This window comes from Octopus sinensis, linkage group LG2, assembly GCF_006345805.1.
Source record: "Octopus sinensis linkage group LG2, ASM634580v1, whole genome shotgun sequence".
Taxonomy (NCBI): Eukaryota; Metazoa; Mollusca; class Cephalopoda; order Octopoda; family Octopodidae; genus Octopus; species Octopus sinensis.
In genome coordinates this window covers 21,030,976-21,053,389 of record NC_042998.1, presented here as the reverse complement: position 1 = coordinate 21,053,389, position 22,414 = coordinate 21,030,976, and the positions used below count along the sequence as shown (strand labels likewise).

At 36.6% G+C, this 22,414-nt stretch overlaps 1 protein-coding gene and 1 long non-coding RNA gene across 3 annotated transcripts in view; both read right to left on the bottom strand.

Annotated features, from left to right (window-relative positions):
* Positions 1–273: 273 nt before the first annotated feature.
* On the bottom strand, positions 274–1,331 carry LOC118767367. Its single transcript, XR_005003285.1, has 2 exons — positions 895–1,331; positions 274–642 (listed from the first exon to the last, which is right to left on the bottom strand). It is a non-coding gene; the product is annotated as an uncharacterized LOC118767367 (long non-coding RNA).
* Positions 1,332–2,071: 740 nt separating this feature from the next.
* The window catches only part of LOC115232335, a 42,980-nt gene continuing 22,637 nt past the window's right edge, over positions 2,072–22,414 (bottom strand). Inside the window, exons 2-5 of one of the 2 annotated variants that reach the window (XM_029802165.2) lie at positions 17,882–18,171; positions 14,589–14,618; positions 3,318–3,428; positions 2,072–2,393 (exon numbers count right to left, since the gene is read on the bottom strand). In XM_029802165.2, the coding sequence (XP_029658025.1) occupies positions 2,256–2,393; positions 3,318–3,428; positions 14,589–14,618; positions 17,882–18,171 (569 nt within the window). In that variant the 3' untranslated portion in view covers positions 2,072–2,255. The remainder of the gene's footprint in view (positions 2,394–3,317; positions 3,429–14,588; positions 14,619–17,881; positions 18,172–22,414) is intronic. The other variant, XM_029802166.2, reaches the window with a different exon arrangement.

Sequence of the window (22,414 nt, the reverse complement as noted above, 5' to 3'; positions counted from 1 at the left end):
TGGCTTAGTGGTTAGGGTGTCAACACCATGATCGTAAGATTGTAGTTTCGATTCCTGGACCGGGCGACGCATTGTGTTCTTGAGCAAAACACTTCATTTCACATTGCTCCAGTCCACTCAGCTGGCAAAAATGAGTAACACTGCGATGGACTGGCGTCCCGTCCAGCTGGGGAACACATACGCCATTGAAACCGGAAAACTGGGCCCATGAGCCTGGATAGGCTTTAAAAGGGCGCATTTATTTTATTTTTCTTTAAAAACAGAAAAAAAATATTGTGGTGAAACGTTTTATTCATGTATAATTCTTACATTGCATTACATGACTACTTACAATGTACTGGAATCTCATAATTTATCACCAACAATGTGAATTCGGTTTGCTGCATACTCTGGTTAACTGCACAATAATCTCAGTTCATGAAGCTATGCAATTAAGCGATTGGTGTGCGTGTGTGTGTGTGTGTCTGCATCTATGAATGTATATTAATACACACCCACCGTCATCACTTCATCTGGATGGTGCGTCCATAAAGGTCAATAGAACTTCATGGTTTTAAACAACTTGTAAAGAAATCATACAAACATGAAAAGAAATTGACAAAAAAGATAAAGCTTAAAACTGAATCTCTATTTACAATATACCTATTTCTTTATTACCCACAAGGGGCTAAACACACAGACATAGGTATTAAGGACATAGGACAGACATAGGTATTAAGTCGATTACATCGACCCCAGTGCGTAACTGGTATTTAATTTATCGACCCCGAAAGGATGAAAGGCAAAGTCGACCTCGGCGGAATTTGAACTCACAATGTAACGCAGATGAAATACCGCTAGGCATTTCGCCCGGCGTGCTAACGTTTCTGCCAGCTCGCCGCCCTTTCAATATACCTACATGTGTGTGTGTGTGTATGTGCACGTGTGGCTGTGTTGTAATAAAAATGTGCAAAGGAACATGGGAATAATTAGCTTGGAGCGTAATCTCAATGCACTTTTTATGGTAATTTTAAAGACTATTTTTGAATTTAATTAGAAAAAAAAAACTGGAATACTATTTCTCACCTTTTATTAATTATTCTTGTAAATAACAAAATTTCAAATTACACGATATTCTTTATGCTCACAAATTGAAAAGAATCTTCTAAAACCTTTACTGATAGAACATCTTTTTCTTACATAGCGTTACACTGTTTCCATATATTAGTCACTAGCAGTATCACCCGGCGTTGCTTGGGTTTGTAAGGGAAATAACTATATAAGCATTTTTAGAGAGTTATAGCCAAAAAATAGCAAAAAAATGCATTAAAAATGGAAAACAAATGATGGTAATTTTTTTTTTAAATCGTTGACTCATCGTAGACATTTTTAGAGAGTTACTTCCCTTATATAATAGCGAAAAGAATGCATTAAAATGGAAAAAAATTATGGCCGCAGTCAAATGACTGAAACAAGTAAAAAGAGTAAAAAAAAAAAAAAGAGTAAAAATATATATTGTTGTATTTCAGGATGATCATTTTCTTTTTTCTTTTTCTTTTTTTTGTTTTCTTTTTGCCAAATAAACAGACACACTCATTTATTACGGTTCTTATTCTAACTCATGTCCATTGTCTGGAAATTTTTCATCACACATCTCTGACCTCTTCAGTAACACTTTCCATCCCTGTGTGTGCTCTTGCTCTGCTTAGTCTATTCTCGGAGAGTGTCACTGAAGAGAGGTCACAGATGTGTTACAAAAGATTTCTAGCCAATGGAATAAGAACAGTAATAAATGAGTGAAGAACAACTATACAGTGCTTGTGTTTATTTGGCACTAAAAAAAAAAAAAATGACCAACCCGAAACAATATTTGTGTCAACACATGGTTTCACATCAGGAATCTTGCAACACAAATTCATAAACATATATATATTTATTTATTTATTTATTTATTTATTTACTTATTTATATGTATAATATTTACGTATGTGTATGTATTTATGCATATATATACAAAGGAAACAACACATGTACACATTGATTTGTATGTCTAAACATAGTTATATATGTAGTAATCACGTACGTATATTTGTGGAGTGTTTTTTTTTTTTTGGTTTGATTTTTATTTTTTTTTTTTTATTTTCGTTGGTTGATTTCTTGCTATTGGGGTAACAGTGAGTTGTATCACATGAATTCAATGGTATCAGTAAGCATTGTAGTTTTATCAGAGCTATAAGTAATGGTTACTGTTGAGACGTTGCTAATTAGCAAACATTTTATATTGCCACCTTCACGATGATTATGATAATTGAAAACAGCAAGCCAATTATAAGACCATATTTGATAAACTTCTTGGCAGATTCATTACTTCTAACGGCTTCTGTTAAATTTCCATTCTTGAGTTCAGTGTTCGCCTGAAACAAAACAGTAACAGCAATAATTCTAACAACAATAACAACAACAACAATTCCTTCTAATTTTAGCCCTAGGCTATTACTCAATTATACATTTCTTGAATATCTCCATATCTCCTCATTCTTCACTACTACATTCACGAGCACTATCTTCAGGAGTGGCTGTGTGGTAAGTAGCTTCCTTACCAACCACATGGTTCCGGGTTCAGTCCTGCCATGTGGCACCTTGGGCAAGTGTCTTCTACTATAGCCTCGGGCCAACCAAAGCCTTGTGAGTGGATTTGGTAGACAGAAACTGAAAGAAGCCTGTTGTATATAAGTATATGTATGTGTTTGTGGGTCTGTATTTGTCCCCAGCATCGCTTGACAACCGATGCTGGTGTGTTTACGTCCCCGTAACTTAGCGGTTCTGCAAAAGAAACCGATAGAATAAGTACTAGGCTTACAAAGAATAAGTCCTGGTGCTGATTTGCTTGACTAAAGGCGGTGCTCCAGCATGGCTGCAGTCAAATTACTGAAACAAGTAAAGAGTAAAGAGATACATATATATGTGCGTATGTGAGTGTGTATATACTCTTACTCTTTGCTCTTTCATTTGTTTCAGTCATTTGACTGTGGCCATGCTGGAGCACCACCTTTAGTTGATCGAGCAAATCGACCCCAGGACTTATTCTGTGTAAGCCTAGTACTTATTCTATTGGTCTTTTTTTATTTTTTGCTGAACCACTAAGTTACAGGGACGTAAACACACCAGCATCGGTTGTCAAGCGATGTTGGGGAGACAAACACAGACACTCAAACACATACACACATATACATACATACATATGTAGCAAAAACATAGAAATTTTCGTGCAATCGTTTTTGTCTTATATAATAAAATCGTTTATAAAGGTATAAAATAGACAAGAAAATAGAGCAAACCTTGTTAGCTTGAATGATGGCCACAATTCCTAACGGAAGGCAGCAGAAAATAGTCACCAGGATAGCTTTTACTAGGTTGTTCTCTTTTTTAATTCCTTCTGCAACCATGGTCTGTAAAAATAACAAAAAGGGTAGAATTTACATACATACATACATATAGGAGGCGCAATGGCCTAGTGGTTAGGGCAGCAGACTCGCGGTCGTAGGATCGCGGTTTCGATTCCCAGACCAGGCATTGTGAGTGTTTATTGAGCGAAAACACCTAAAAGCTCCACGAGGCTCTTGCAGGGGGTGGTGATCCCTGCTGTACTCTTTCACCACTCTTTCTTCTGTTGGCCTGCTCACTTAGCCAGCGGGGTGGCGTCATTCGAAGGCTAAAACAATGCGAACACATTGTGACCAGCGATGTGTAACTACATCTGATGGACTGGTCGGTCACGTGATGATGGTGACATACATATATACATATGCACACAAACAAGCACACACATATAAATGTATGAGTTGAAGATTTGGTGTAACAGTGATGTTCTAATGATCTGATGAGCTAGCTTTTTTTATCTGCACAGATTTGTAAATATGCACTTGTATAATGCATATCATGCATATTAGTGCAGATATTTAAAATAATTCTTATACACCGGAATTATAATCACATCATGAAAGCTGTGAAGTGGCTGTGGTCTGAAGGATGATATGTGGTTAAATAGATATATTCACCTCTCATACCACCTGACTTTTTATGGTTCATATATATAAGTATACACACATGCATGCACACGTGTGCACTCACACACACATATATATATACATACATACATATATATATTTATATATATATATATATATGTGTCTGTGTGTGTGTGTGTGTGTGTGGAGGCGCAGTGCCACAGTGGCTAGGACAGCAGACTCGCAGTCGGAGGATCACAGTTTCGATTTCCAAACCGGGCGTTATGTGTGTTTATTGAGCGAAAACACCTAAAGCTCCACGAGCTCCGATAGGGGCTAGTGGCAACCCCTGTTGTACTCTTTAACCCCAACTTTCTTTCACACTCTCTTCCTGTTTCTTGAGTAACACTGCAATGGACTGGCATCCTGTCCAGCTGGGGGGAACGCATACACCATAGAAACCGGGAAACCGGGCCCATAAGCCTGGCTAGGCTTGAAAAGGGCACATAAAAAAAATATATATATATATATATATATAAGTCACAATATATGGATTCAACTAATCTGGTGGTACTCATAAAAAACCTCCCTGTTGTATCATTCTATAAAACATATAGAATATATAGTATGATACAAGAGAAAAAAATATGATAAAATTTATTCAACCATTGGAAATTCTTATAACAATTGTTTCACAGCTGAAAACATGCAAATATATTAAGTAAATCACTTACATGCCTGTATTAACATAAACGATCTATAGATCAATACAGATATTTAGCTAGCTAATCAGGTGAGAGAAAAAATCTGTGTTCCACAATAATCTCTTGACATAACGCTTCATGAATGCAAAGTAGCAGAACCCATGAATATTTCACAGAATTAATGGTAATTAATGGAATTAATGAAATAAGATGGTTATCTAATGCACTTTATATACTTTATGCAAAATTTTATAGACTTTATACACAGCACTCATAAGATATGTATTCACTCTTATTTTCCCGTTAAACAAAAAAAAAATCCTGTATATATGATACAACATTTAGCTAAATTGCATATATATGTCACTTAAATAAGTGTGAATATTTCGTGGAATTGCACTTATGCACATGCAGTAAGTGATAGGTGATATAAAAAAAATTAGTTCAATTTTACAAAATACACTTTTCTTTATTCAATCACCACTGCCACCTCCACTCCCACCATTACTATCATCTTTTTCTCTCCACCTCCCCCCCTCTCTCTCTTTCTCTGCGTTTCTTCAACCTCACCATCAGAACATCACCCTTCTGCTAAAATTATATTTTTAACTCTCTTCCTCTACCTTCAACTAACTTTTTTAACAACATAATAAATATTACGTTCCTCCTACCTCACGTCATGGACGTTTCTATCCTCCCTCTTTCTGTCTCCTTCTTTGCCTTATGCTCTTTTTCTCTCCCCTTTCTCTTTCTCCTCTATTTCCCTTCAAATAATCATGTGAAAACATTCCAATTACATTCCCTCTACCTCACATCGTGGACGCTTCTCTCTCCCTCTTTTACTCACTCCCTTTTTTTCTGTCTCCTTGTTTTCTTTCTCCCTCTTGTTCTCTAATCCGTGAAAGCGTTACTGACAGGCTAAGTAACGCAATGAGAAGCAGAATTATTATAAGATATAACCATATGAGTTATGGAAGACAATAATGATAAAATTAATCGAAAATAATAAGACAGTTTTCCAACAAAGGGAAATTTAGTAAAATCAATAAAAGGTAACTAGTAGATATTATTGGTATAAGAAAAGAAAAGTGATTTTCTAGGTTATATATAATCAAGAAAATGAAAATCGTAAAGATAGAGAAAAAATAACAAACTAAAACTAAATAAAAATTTTTAAGAGACAACATTTACGAAATATGGGGATCGATATCAATAAGAGAAATATGAACAATATTAAATTAAAAATTAGAAGTTTGTAGATAAATATTTAAAGAAAAAGTATGGAAGACAATAAGAATATAATTGAATTAATAGAAATTAATAAGATGGTTTTCTAAGAAGTGAAGGAAAATTTATTAGGATATTAAAAAATGAGTATAGCTTTTGAATAGTTCTGGTATAAGTAAAGGAAAATTCATATATATGTCGTTAATAATATAGAAAATAAAAGATCGTAAATAAAGGAAAAATAGTAAGTTTAAGAAGTGTTGGGGATGATATCAACAACAACAAAAAAGAACATCAATAAATTAAAGATTAGGTATTCGAATGTATAAATAGAGATTCTAATGAAGGATAATAGTAATATGTCATTTAGTATTGTAGGTGAGGTTAGATTAAAGCATATAAGATAACTATATGAAAAAACAATATTAATAGGCGCAGGTGTGGCTGTGTGGCAAGAAGAGATGGAGGGGAGGAGAGGCAGGAGAGAGATAGTGATGGGGTGACTGGATTGTGAAAGGTGATTTTTAATTGAACTAAGTTTTTTTAAATCACCTATCAATTAATGCATGCACATAAGTGCAATTCCGTGAAATATTCACGCCTATTTACGTGGCAGGTATATACAATTGAAGGTGGTGAGCTGGCAGAAACGTTAGCACGCTGGGCGAAATGCTTTGCGGTATTTCGTCTGTCGCAACGTTCTGAGTTCAAATTCCGCCGAGGTCGACTTTGCCTTTCATCCTTTCGGGGTCGATAAATTAAGTGCCAGTTACGCACTGGGGTCGATGTAATCGACTTAATACCTATGTCTGTCCTTGTTTGTCCCCTCTATGTTTAGCCCCTTGTGGGTAATAAAGAAATAGGTATATACAATTGAACTAAATTTTGTATCATATATAGGTGGATATTTTTTTCTTTATGGGGAAAATGGAAAGCTAAGAGTTAATATTTATGTTATGAGTTCTGTTTATTAAGTCTATAAAAATGTGCAGGAAGTGTATAAAATGTATACTCTCTCTTTTACTCTTTTACTTGTTTCAGTCATTTGACTGCGGCCATGCTGGAGCACCGCCTTTAGTACTTATTCTATCGGTCTCTTTTTGCCGAACCGCTAAGTGACGGGGACGTAAACACACCAGCATCGGTTGTCAAGCAATGCTAGGGGGACAAACACAGACACACAAATACACACACACACACACATCTATATATATACATATATACGACAGGCTTCTTTCAGTTTCCGTCTACCAAATCCACTCACAAGGCATTGGTCGGCCCGGGGCTATGGCAGAAGACACTTGCCCAAGATGTCACGCAGTGGGACTGAACCCGCAACCATGTGTGTTGGTTAGCAAGCTACTTACCACACAGCCACTCCTGCGCCTATATATAAAGTGAATTAAGTAATCATTGTACGGGAAAAAACGAAATGGACTTGGACCGATGATGGACAATGAGAAAGGAAGCGGTAAAGGAATGGTAGATGAGGAGTTCAGCTGCTGCGGAAAGGTGTTAGCTAGTTACACCGGGCTGAGAATCCACCAAGGGAAGGTGTGTCAGAAGAAAGTAATTCAAGAACGCGGGTTGATAAACCATAAGACGTGTGGCCAGAACCTCCTGGAAAACAACCATAGCGAGGTTCATTCCACAGTTGAATTGGAACTGTCAAAAAGAGTGATAGGCGTGAAGAGGACAGAGATTAAGTGGCCGAAAGCAAATGACGCAGCGAGTTATAAAAAAAAATTCGACAACGAGGTAAAGGGAAATTTGACAGGACAGTCAGTCGCCCGCTGACACTCGCTGACGATACATCGAAGAGGCCAGGGAACAGAAGAAAGAAGACATGCACTCATGGATGGAAGCACTCCGTCGGTTACGACGACGAGGGTTCCGGTTGATCCGATCAACGGAACAGCCTGCTCGTGAAATTAACGTGTAAGTGGCTGAGCACTCCACAGACACGTGCACCCTTAACGTAGTTCTCCGGGATATTCAGCGTGACACAGAGAGTGACAAGGCCGGCCCTTTGAAATGCAGGTACAACAGAAACAGGAAGTAAGAGTGAGAGAAAGTTGTGGTGAAAGAGTACAGCAGGGATCACCACCATCCCCTACCGGAGCCTCGTGGAGCTTTAGGTGTTTTCGCTCAATAAACACTCACAACGCCCGGTCTGGGAATCGAAACCGCGATCCTATGACCGCGAGTCCGCTGCCCTAACCACTGGGCCATTGCGCCTCCACTCCTTATTATACTATTGTAATAACAACAGCAATGATTAAATTTTAATAAAATCCTGAAGTGACTGTTTGTTGCTACTGATGCTACTGTTGTTGCTAATGCTGTTGCTATTCCTACCGTTCCTATTGTTGTTCCTTCTGCAGTTCTTCGATATTCCTTGGGGTTTTTTTTTGTTATTATTATTATTTTTTTTTGTTTGGTTATATTTATTTTGGTTGTTGTTTTGTATGCTTAACCAATACAAAGTTTCTTAGTAAACTGTATAAACAGTGACAATTGCAGCGTGGAAGGTGTTTATAAGCCATTTAAAACACACAAAGACCGTTAAATTCACTTCAACATTTAAATTTGTCAAAATATTTTCGTCGCTTTGAGACCGTGACCTGTTCACTGACAAAATACTGCGCCGCATCTGAGAAAGTAACAGTTAGGTCATGATATACAAAGTGTTTCAAAAAATTTGATATTTCGCAATCTAATAACTTTGCCAGTTCTTGTTCAAATGATTTCAAATTTTAACAGAATGTGTAGAAACAGTTCAAAATTTTATGTGTAATGTTTGATATGTCTGTCTTTTCAGGTATAGAAATGGCATTCACTTGAAGAGAAAAGGCGTTTTGTGAGTTGGAGCATGCTCGAACTCAGTCGAACAAGACTGTGCAGCGTGCGTTTGTGAGAGAATTCTCTAAAAAGTCGCCAACAGCAATGCAGATTTGGACATGGCACAAAAAAATCAGACGAGGGTTGTCTGTGCAAGGCAAAAGGATCTGGACGATCACTAACATCGGATGAGACGGTCGAGCGGGTTCGCCAAAAACTCTTGCGAAGCCCCAAGAAGTCCATAAGAAGAACAAGTCTGGAAACCCAGATTCGTCCAACGATAGTTTGGCGCGTCTTGAGGAAACACTCGCTAATGAAACCCTACAAGAAGCTCGTTCAGGCCATAACGACAGATGACAAGCGAAAACGCAAACAACTTTGGGTTGATATGCAAGAGAAACTTGAAGAAACCTAGTTCAAAGAACATCTTGTTTTCAGTGATGAGGCCACATTTTATACGAATGGCAAAGTCAATAAGCATAATGTTCGTATTTGGGGCGAACAAAATCCCCATTCCACAGTTGAGCATGAGAGGGACTCACCAAAAGTGAATGTGTTCTGCGCCATCTCCAAGAAGCATCTTCATGGCTCGTTTTCCTTTGAGGGAAATGTGATCGGCGATGTTTATCGGCAAATGCTTTAGAAGTGGCTAAGGATGAGCTAATTGCAACTGAACATGAAGACCGTTTTTCGACAGGACGGGGCTCCATCTCATTGGAAGCTCATTGTGCGGGATTATCTCAATGACAATCTGCGGGGAAGATGGATCGGGCGTGCTGGTGATGAAGACAATGTGCTGCTGAAATGGCCGCCATGTTCACCTGACCTAACACCTTCTCTGGAGCTATGTGAAGGACCTGGTCTATGTCCCCACCCCTCTTCCTGCAAACCTAGAGGAACTCGAGCAGAGAATAACTACCACACTGGAGACTGTTACTCAAGACATGCTGTGGCGTGTTTGGGAGGAGCAGAACTACCATGTCTCAAGCGGTGCGCATATTGAACATTTGTGAAATTATTCATGGCATCCACATAGGCGCAGGAGTGGCTGTGTGGTAAGTAGCTTGCTTACCAGCCACATGGTTCCGGGTTCAGTCCCACTGCGTGGCATCTTGGGCAAGTGTCTTCTGCTATAGCCCCGGGCCGACCAATGCCTTGTGAGTGGATTTGGTAGACGGAAACTGAAAGAAGCCTGCCGTATATATGTATATATATATATTTGACTGGGCCTGATGAAGCCTTCTGGCTTCACAGACCCCAGTAGAACCGTCCAACCCATGCTAGCATGGAAAACGGACGCTAAACGATGATGATGATGATGATAAGTGTGTGCGTGTGTGTTTGTTTGTCTGTGTTTGTCCCCCTAGCATTGCTTGACAACCGATGCTGGTGTGTTTATGTCCCCGTCACTTAGCGGTTCGGTAAAAGAAACTGATAGAATAAGTACTGGGCTTACAAAGAATAAGTCCCGGGGTCGATTTGCTCGACTAAAGGCGGTGCTCCAGCATGGCCGCAGTCAAATGACTGAAACAAGTAAAAGAGTATACCTTTGAATTTCTCATTCAAATTTGGAGGAATAAATCTTATGTTGCTCAACATTAAGCCAGTTTAGTTTGGTTTGCATTGACTGTGTAGTTTCTGTGCTATTTACATCTCAAATAATATCAAATTTTTTGAAACACCCTGTATATGTCAGTGAACAGGTCGCGGTCTCAAAGTGACGAAAACATTTTGACAAATCTTTATATATAAAAGAGAGGTTGTGTGCTGTCTGTCTCCTACAATTTAGATTCCTAACTACTCCCACATTTTGCGGTGCAGTTTAACCAAAACCGGGTATCTTATAGTCGTGATTCATATCGAGTCCTTGTGGGTATTAGCGTGCGTCTACGATGAGTCTACGATTTAAAAAAAAATTTACCATCAATTTTTCCGATTTTTAATGCATTTTTGGCATATATAAGGGAAGTAACTCTCTAAAAATTTATTATTAAATCTCAGAACGTAAAAAGCTACAGTAACACCCCGCCTTTGTGGTTAGCCATATTGAGATGGCTATTATACTTTACATCTCTAGAAATGCTTATATAGTTATTTCCCTTACAAACCCGAGCAACGCCGGGCGATACTGCTAGTTATATTTAAATATTGAAGTGAATCGAACGGTTTTTGTGTGTTTTCACATGGCTTATAAACACCTTCAACGTAGCGATTGTTTTTTTGGGGTTTTTTTCAGCACACGATCTCAGATCAGGTCACTTGCTATGCAAGTACATCTCCGTAAAACTTCAGTTTGGATCACATGAAACAAGTCCTTCAACCTGAATAGACATATCTAGGTAAATCGAAGATAGACAATAAAATTGTCCAAGTAAACAATGACACTCAATGAAGAAATATTGCAACAAGGAAACGCAAATAGAAACAGGAATATTTATCGACAGCAACCAATGGATATTTATTAATTAACGGCCAAGCTGGAGGTCCTTTAACACCAATGCTTATGCTATCAAAGGAATGCGAAGATCCGGAAGTATTGCGACTTAACCATTTGACAAATGTATTCAGTATCGCCCATTGAATACAGAAGCTTTCGTAACAGAACGGCATACCAAAATAAATGAGAGGCAACGTTCAGAAATCAAGAGCGATGTGTGAAGTCTGCGGCTTATATGTTCTATATTGCTGTAGGCAATCGTAAACTATCTCTGACATTTCTATCGATCGAACTTTTTAATGAACATAATAATCAGCTTCTTGTGTCAGGTCAGGAATCAAACGACTTTTTCAGGTACCACCAGAAGTCGTTGAGAGAAAGTGATAGCATGTTGTCAACTTAATGTGACAGTCCCATGAAAGGGAAGAATGCTACTGTTATTTAGCCCTAGGAAACACCGTTTCCTGTTGGACTTGACACATTTCCTGTGTCCTTGTGTTTACAAAGGGGAGATGAGCACCTCCACCCAGCAAAACCAGCATCCAGAGACTAGTTTCAGAGCCATTGCTCATCATCAATCCGGAGTAGCATGGCTTGCTAACTGTCGATGCCTACCCACCTTTGAAAACATATATATTTCAAGTGAAATACATTCAAGGATTTTTGAAAATAGAAATAATAATGAGAGATTTAGAAATACATTATTTCTATTTTCAAAAATTAATGAATTTATTTCACTTGAAATATATATGTTTTCAAAGGTGGGTAGGCATCGGCAGCTAGCAAGCCATGCTACTCCAGACTGACGATGAGCAATGATTCTGAAACTAGTCTCTGCTTTCAAAGGTGGGTAGGCATCGACAGTTAGCAAGCCATGCTACTCCAGACTGACGATGAGCAATGAGTCTGAAACTAGTCTCTGGTGGCTGGTTTTGCTGTGTAGAGGTGCTTGTCTCCACTTTGAAAACATAAGAACACAAGAAATGTATCAAGTCCAACAGGAAACGGTGTTTCCTAGGGCTAAATAACGGTAGCATTCTTCCCTTTTATGGGACTGTCACATTAAGTTGACAACATGCTATCACTTTATCGTGCTGCTACTGCATAAATCTCTCTGAGAGATTTAGAAATTTATTATTTCTCGTTGAGAGAAGTAGTGCCGTCCATTAAATTTTATTCAAAAGTGGGTGAGAATGGCAAGTATAACCAGGGTCATGATCAGAATATGAATTTGGGTCACCTTTGAGTATGAACTTATCTGTAGTGACACGAGCTGAGTGAGAGGACACTCACCTCTGATAGTAGGGGCAGCTCGGGATATTCTTTGGAGTTCTTTGATCGGTCGTATCTCTTTCACTCTTTTACTTGTTTCAGTCATTTGACTGTGACCATGCTGGAGCACCGCCTTTAGTCGAGCAAATCGACCCCAGGACTTATTCTTTGTAAGCCTAGTAGTTATTCTGTCGGTCTCTTTTGCCGAACCGCTAAGTTACGGCGACGTAAACACACCAGTATCGGTTGTCAAGCGATGTTTGGGGGAACAAACACAGACACACAAATATATGCACACACACACACATACACACACGCACACACACACACACGCACACACACACACGCATATATATATATATAAGTAAATAAATGGAGTTGTACGAAGATGCTATTCAAATTCTTTTACTTTCGACATATGTTTCGAAGACAACACTGGTTTTATTCCAAAGGAATAAACAGTGTAAAATGCAATCTTCTCATCAGGAAAGAAAGAGAGCCTCTCTCAACAAGACATTTGGGAAGTCATCGTAATTGTTATAATGTCTTGTTGTTGAGATAGCTTCTCTTTCTTTCCTGATGAGAAGATTGCATTTTACACCGTTTATTCCTTTGGAATAAAACCAATGTTGTCTTTGAAACATATGTCGAAAGTAAAGGAATTTTATTAACATCTTCGTTCAACTCCATTTATTTACTTATACTACACAAATTACTGCACATTAACCCGGAGTTTCTACATTTGAATAGGTCGCTTCATCCGTGTTACTTGCGTTAATTTTGCTACCCTGGTAACTGTTTATTGAATTTTCCATGTTAACGGTAAACAAAGGGTAACCACCACTTACACACATATATACACATATGTAAACACGGACATGAACACACCTACACACACCACCTCGAAATTACAGATCACATTCACACAAACACACCTACACATATACAAACAAACACGCAACTACAACACAACTCACACAAAAACACACACGCATTTATGCACACCTCTACACACACACACACACACACACACAATACGCCCGTACTCCAGTAATAAAATCGCACACACACACACACTCAAAAGAAAAAACACGCATACACTCACAATACATCACAACAACCACGACAAACACGCACAAACATACATATAAAATATAAACAAGCATGCACACACAATGACACACACCTTCCCGACAAACACAAAACACATAGACACACCCACACAAACACACCTACACCTATACACACACATTGCACTAACAATACAAACAAAACAAATCACTCACAAATGCAACACACACACACACGGAAACTACATAAACCAAACCCACATACACACACACATACACACACACACACACACACGGAAACTACATAAACCAAACCCACATACACACACACATACACACACACACACACGGAAACTACATAAACCAAACCCACATACACACACACATACACACACACACACACACACACGCATACTCAATACCAACATACACAAAACGCATATGCACACACATGCACACCACCCAGATAAACCCAACACACATGGACACACAGAACCCCTGATAAATACAACACACTTACACACACATACACATGCACCCTCACACACACATACCGTTGCTCACATAAACACACACACACACCACAAGGACAATTAAGACACAAACATACTCAGACACAACACACACACTCACATTCACACACATAACATCCCCACCAACACAAAAAAACACACAAACATACTAAGACAGAGATACACACACACTCATGTACACACAAACTCACCTACACACACATAACATCCCCACCAACACAAAAAGCACACAAACATACACACACACCCACAGACGCACACATACACACACGCGAACAAATACATACACACACTTGCGCACACACAACACCCTAACAAATATTAATCACACACATACACACACACACACACAAACGTGCACACATATACACATACCATCCTACGAAATATTAAACACACACAGACACATTTACATACACCACAATAAACCCTGGGACCAATCAAAAACGGCTCACACACACAAACAAAAACACATGTATACACACACACACAAACACACACACTCACACCATTCTTACCTCTAAGACCTGTTTCGCATCGCACTGAACCTTGAAAGAGAAACAAAAAAACCTCTTAATTCCACATTGCTCTTCCTTCCCCCACCCCACCCAAACCAACCTCCCATACTGTCCCTTAAAATAGTAAATAGCATTTTACGATAAATTGGTGAAACAGATCAGTTCATTTCAAATTCTTTGTAAACTCCTAAATATATCTCCTTCTGTGTATATAGATACCACCAAAATATGACCTTTTTGAACTGATACCTTTCTGTGTATATATATATATATATATAGATACTTCCAAACAAACATGATTTTTAATGAAATCCTAATATTTTTGAAAAAATTTTTAATATTTTCTCAAGATTTTCCCTGTAAACTGTTTTTAACGTTTTCTTATTATTATCAAAGAATGTATATCTGTATTTTAATATTTTGTGACAACCAGTACCTAACACAACAAAGCTTTTACAAAGCTTTTACATTTTAATTTTGACAATCTTTTTCTAAAAAAGTGAAACCGGTCAAGTGAATAAACATCTTTTAAAATTGCATTTTCAAACCTTCTTTCATATATATTTCCACTCGTGCGGTACCTTACAACTTCACTTTGTTATATATATATATATATATATATATATATAATATATATATATAGATATATATATAGTTGGAATTTACAAAAGAAAAACAAAAGACGAAGACAGGTGTATTAGTTTAACGATCGAGAAGGTGAGAACGTCTTTTTCGTTTCGAGCCTACGCTATTCTACAGAAAGAACACGACAAAATAAACAGAGAAAATAAATTTTAAAAAACTTAAGTGGCTAGCGGTCAATCATGGCGATGTCTGCACGGAGGTGGTCAGACGGGAGAGCTAGGAAGAAGGGGAGATAATAAAGTAGTGATGATCCCAAAACGAAGGTGCGCGTGTGTGCGTGTGTATGAGAGAGCGTGTAAGTGAGTGCGTGTGGATTGGGGCTGGTGACCTTGACGTGTGGTGTGTGCATATGTAGGTGTGTGGCTGATGGTGTCGGTGCTGGGAAGTGGTTAGTGCTAGTGTGTGCGGGGTGGTGTGATGTGGTGTGGTAGTGTGTGGCTTGGTGTGGGAGCTGGGAAGTGTATATATAATCCATTATGTAATGCATACTTCCATTTTTTTTAGATGGTATATACTTATAGGATCTTTGTGGTTTTCGTCACTGTTTACAATTTTTGTTCTAATTGTTTTCAAATTTGGTATATGGATTAAGTTTTGTATACTAACTATGAAAATGAAATTCATTTTCCCTATAAATCCACAATTAAAAAGTTATTAGCATTTAAATTTTTCAAAATGTGGGTGTTTTAGCCAATCAGAAGTGAATATTTTACACATCACAATGGCGAAGTAACCAAAGCAAAGAAGCACCACGTGTTGCATAGCTGATTGCGAAGAACTCTGTTTCCATAATAACCAAAGATGCTGTGCATGCGCACAAGAAGTGTAACCACTAAATTGAGTGTAATCAACAAACTGAGATTACCTGGGCATCTTTAAAGCGTGGAAACAAACGCCAGTGTGGGACACACCTTTCCATGGTTGACTCTTATCTTTGTGAATTTATGTGGTGTAGGAGATATGAGAGAGTTTATTTTATAAAATCCTAAAATGTAATACAAACTTTCGTTCTTGAGTTTCTTTACTAATAAATGTCTGTTTTAAGTAACGTTTTGACTGTTATTTCTAGCAACTCATGTTGGTTTGTTCGTAGCTTTTAAATATTAATTGCTCGCGAAAGTTTTAATGTTTTTCGCTGTTTACTTTGCTCGTGTATTTTTATATTTTAATGTTAGATGTATTCTAGCAACTCATGTTGGTTTGTTCGTAGCTTTAAAATATTTAATTTGCTCGCGAAAGTTTTAATGTTTTTCGCTGTTTACTTTGCTCGTGTATATTTTAATGTTTTAGACTGTTATTTCTAGCAACTCCTGTTGGTTTGCCGTAGCTTTTAAATATTAATTTGCTCGCGAAAGTTTTAATGTTTTTCGCTGTTTACTTTGCTCGTGTATATTTTAATGTTTTAGACTGTTATTTCTAGCAACTCCTGGTGGTTTGCCGTAGCTTTTAAATATTAATTTGCTCGCGAAAGTTTTAATGTTTTTCGCTGTTTACTTTGCTCGTGTATATTTTAATGTTTTAGACTGTTATTTCTAGCAACTCCTGTTGGTTTGCCCGTAGCTTTTAAATATTTAATTTGCTCGCGAAAGTTTTAATGTTTTTCGCTGTTTACTTTGCTCGTGTATATTTTAATGTTTTAGACTGTTATTTCTAGCAACTCCTGTTGGTTTGCCCGTAGCTTTTAAATATTTAATTTGCTCGCGAAAGTTTTAATGTTTTTCGCTGTTTACTTTGCTCGTGTATATTTTAATGTTTTAGACTGTTATTTCTAGCAACTCATGTTGGTTTGTTCGTAGCTTTTAAATATTTAATTTGCTCGCGAAAGTTTTAACGTTTTTCGCTGTTTACTTTGCTCGTGTATATTTTAAGGTTTTAGACTGTTATTTCTAGCAACTCATGTTGGTTTGTTCGTAGCTTTTAAATATTTAATTTGCTCGCGAAAGTTTTAATGTTTTTCGCTGTTTACTTTGCTCGTGTATATTTTAATGTTTTAGACTGTTATTTCTAGCAACTCCTGTTGGTTTGCCCGTAGCTTTTAAATATTTAATTTGCTCGCGAAAGTTTTAATGTTTTTCGCTGTTTACTTTGCTCGTGTATATTTTAATGTTTTAGACTGTTATTTCTAGCAACTCATGTTGGTTTGTTCGTAGCTTTTAAATATTTAATTTGCTCGCGAAAGTTTTAACGTTTTTCGCTGTTTACTTTGCTCGTGTATATTTTAAGGTTTTAGACTGTTATTTCTAGCAACTCATGTTGGTTTGTTCGTAGCTTTTAAATATTTAATTTGCTCGCGAATGTTTTAATGTTTTCACCGTTTACTGTAGCTAGTTTAATATTCTGACATGCCGGTGTCACTCACGCACCCACCCCCATGATGGAAGAGGCTACGAACGCGCTGTTTTCTGATTGGATGAAAATTCTGAAAATTATCAAACTTTGAACACCCTCCAGCACTTTTGCAAAATTTTTCTGGAATAAATCACAAATTCGGACACAACGTCAAAAATTACATCTATTTGATATATTAGAATTGGTTTTGGGGTTTTTTTTAAAGATAACTCTAAAAGAATGACAAAAACTACGAAGATCCCACTTCTATATTTAAAACGGGTTTTATTGGAAGGTTGCGAAATAAGAGACAGACAAACCTGTTGAACTTCTGCTGAAGTCGGTTCTTGGTTAATGACAATATGGAGATCAGCTTTCTGCGTACCACTTGCGGTCTTTTCAGCATCCTCTTTCTCTTCTAGTTTTATTTCCTCTTCGAGATTTTCATTCTCTTCAACTTCCACATTTTTTTCCACAGTTACAGTCTCTTGCGTAGTGGTTACCTGTACCACAGTTTTTTCTTCCGGCTGTGGAATGATAATCGTCGTTGTATTTTCTGACGTTTCTGACTCTTCCGTCTTCACCACAACTTCAGTTGTGACAGTTTCAGCTGCAAGAATACATAAACATGTATATGATATACATACATACATACATACATTCAAAATGAACAATTAAATTACACCATCTAGAAAATTACATATAATAGAAATATTAGATATAAAATAACACTAATATACCGATGATTAAGTAATATGCAAAATAAGAAATAAAACGCATATAGTTGGTAGAATAACGACACGTGTTTCGCGGCTATATTTAAGAAATTAATAGTAGTAGTAAAATCACTTCGATATAAATATAGCCACTCATCAGGTTAAAAATAAATTAAAATAATAAAATAATTAATTAATAAATATACGTAAATAATCTTTTAAAATATAAATATATTCTTTAATATATATATATATATATATATATATGTGTGTGTGTGTGTGTGTGTGTGTGTGTGTGTGTATGTATATAAATAAGATACTAAATATACATTAAGTGAAAACTAAATACAATACTTAAATTATACAATACTTGAAAATTAATTAATATACACAAAGCTAGTACAAGCCATTAATATTGGAATCAAAATAAGAAATGGTTCAAATATAGACATACTTCTTAAATAAACTAACTATATAATTAATATATAAGTGTAGTTTCTATAGATTTAATATATCACTCAATAATATAGTTGATCAATATATGTTTTCGTTTCTCAGTGTGTTCAACGTTTTTTTATGTCCTGTACCCATATATGCATGTATATATGTATATATACATATATATGCAGGTATGTATATATATACATATATGTATATATGCATATATTTATATATTATCTATATTATATATATATATATATATATATATATATAATATATATATATATATATTATATATATATATATATAATATATATAAATATATGCATATATACATACATATGTACATACCTACATATATATGTAATATACATATATACATGCATATATGGGTACAGGACATAAAAAAATGTTGAACACAATGGGAAACGAAAACATAGAAACGAACTTTTTTTCGAACAACGAAAAAAAACAAACAGAGAAACGAGACATACAACATAAAGAATATTCCCCTTCTTCAGTCGTCCCTGTTTCATCTACTCCGCGTTCGAAGGTAAGGACAAGACGCGACTTCGTTGAATCAGTCCTTCCCACAAAGCAAATTAAATAAAGTTTGGGATTTTTTGCGGAGGGTGAAAATGGTAACAAGAACAGGACAGTGAGAGCAAAACAGTAAAAACAAACGTTGAGGTCTGTTAAGCCAAGACGATGGAAAAATTGTTCTGAACGCTAGGAAGACGAGCTTATGAAGGAGACAGTATAAGCACGTTGATGTCTTTACGAAGGTAGTAGTCAAAAAGATAGATTCTCTTTCGTCACGTGACAGCGACGAGAGAGTCGAGGAGGAATGAGAGAGAGGGGACGGTGAAGATGAGAGGAGAAGAATAGGGAAGAGTGGGAGAGAATGCCAGAAAGGTGAAGAACAAGAGAGGGATTATATATATATATATATATATATTATATATATATATATATTTATATTATATATATATATAATATATATATATATATAGATATAATATATATATATATATATATATGAGGCAGCTGCATCGAACTCTCTCATGCACCAAATAGCAGCTGTAGAAAGCCTTCATGAAGTGAAACCAAGTAGCAACACCAAATGGCGGTGCCCCAGCATGGCCACAGCTCATAAGCTGAAACTGGAAAAATCAAAATCAAAATCATATATATATATATATATAATACATATATATCAGGTCATCCCATAAGTTTTATCCGAATTTTGAATAAGGAAAACAATTGATCAAATGTTATATTTAATTGAAATTTAATCATCAATGTACTTTCACTGATTATCTATGACTGCCTTCCATCTATTTACAAGCTTTTTAATCCCATCAATGTAAAACTCTTTTGGGTTTTAAAGCGAAGGACTCTGAAATGTCAGTTTCGACCTCCTCCTGGCTAGCGAAAGTTATGTCCCCCAAATGATTCTGTAAACTACGAAACAAATGATAGCCTGAAGGAGCAAGGTCGGGAGAATAAGGTGTATGAGGAAGTTTTTCCCAACCAACCTCTTCGATCTTCTCTGATGTCATCTTTGCAGTGTGGGGTCGCACATTGTCCTGATGAAACATCACTCCTTTTCGATTCACTAACGCGGGTTTTTTTTTTCTTTAAAGCTTGGTTCAAACGCTCTAAATACTGACAGTAGACTTGAGCATTGATTGTTGCATTAGATAGTAACAATTCAAAATGAATTATTCCTTCGCAATCCCACCAGATAGAGAGAAGAACCTTTTCCCCATGAAGTTCCCTTCTCGTTGTGCTTTTCCCCTTTTACCAAGCCAGTGTTTATGACGTTTAACATTTCGATAGAAGATCCATTTTTCGTTACCAGTCACAAGTCTATCCCAAAAGAGTCAACTCAGGATTTGCGGTTGCTTTCGGACAATTCATGAGGCACACATTTTCCAAGTTTAGGAACCATTCCAAGTTGTTGAAGATAACGATGAACAGTTGTATGGTTTGAACTAAGCTTTATTGCCATTTCTCCAACTGATAATGCAGGATTTTCTTCAAGTAGTGCCCCAAGGAGCTTATGATCAAACTCAACTGGACGTCATGTTCGATCTTCATCTTCAAGGCTGAAATCTCCACTTCTGAATTTTGCAAACCATCTTCTGCAAGTTCTTTCATTCAAGCATTCTTTCCCACAAACTGAGTATATGTTTCGAGTCACTTCGGCTGCAGAGTTTCCTTTTTTGTACTCATAAAGCATTATGTGCCTTAAATGCTCTTTGGATACTTCCATGTTAGAAACGGTTTTAATCAAAGGAATTTTAATTGTATTATTCTGTAAAATAATATTCAATTAGTTTTAATGTACACAAATGCATAAAAAATAATTTAAAATTCTATTAGACATTCTAAAATACTATTAAATTCATTTATTTTTAAAAAGGTAAAATCCGACAGAACATATGGGATGCCTGATATATATATATATATATATATATATCTATATATATATATATATATATATATACATATATATATATATTCATATATATTCTTTTCTACTCTAGGCACAAGGCCCGAAATTTTGGGGGAGGGGGATAGTCGATTAGATCGACCCCAGTACGAAACTGGTACTTAATTTATCGACCCCGAAAGGATGAAAGGCAAAGTCGACCTCGGTGGAATTTGAATTTAGAACGTAAAGACAGACGGAATACCGCTAAACATTTCGCCCGGGGTGCTAACGTTTCTATATTGAAAGGAAGAGACATTCATCCCATTTGGTAGAAAATGAAAGGCCTACGCTCGTGTCACAAGCCTATAAAAAAGTCTAAGCGGAGCCTTCAACAATATCACCCAAAATCTTCCCATCCTCACAGGAGATAAAACAATGAACATAAGCCCATACAAAATTATCAAAAGCAAAATGCAATCGAAATCACTGAAAAAAATATTAACCAGCGCAAGACTATATTCATTAACAACGGAACCAAAAGTGAAAAAATGTGGTCGACCTAACTGTGGTACATGCCCCCACCTTTTGGAGGGTTCAGAATTCCACTTTAAACAAGGTGAAATATTTAAGATTAAATCAAATTTTACCTGTGCCTCGGAAAATCTAATCTATGCCATGACATGCTTAGGATGTGGTAACAATTATATTGGCCAAACAGGAATATCACTCCGTCGAAGAATTACTCTCCACAAAGAATAAATCCGCCACCCACAATACAGACAGTTACAGGTTAGTGAACACACAGAAAGGTGTGCTAGGAATCTTAATCTTAATTTCCTAATTTCCCCTTCTATCAATGTTCACAGAACACCTCAATGCAACAAAGAATGAATAAAGAGGCAACTTTCATCAATAAATATCTTCCACAACTAAATACAGAAAACTACTAACCTTTCAATTAATACCACTAACCCCCATGCATCTCTTACACCATTCACATTACAATTCTATATCTAACTTAATTGCACCAAATCCAGAACAACTAACCTCTCTTATACATAATCTTTTTCCTCGGGGACTATTAGACCCGACAACGTTCATTAATCGGTGTGCATTCAAAGCAATGAATAATTGTATTCAAAGCAATGATTAGTAACTTACGAAACCGGTATGCTTTTGAATCTCTTTAACAATTCACAATAATGACTTTTATTACTTTTATTCCTACTTCAGTTCATCTAATTGTATATATCTTT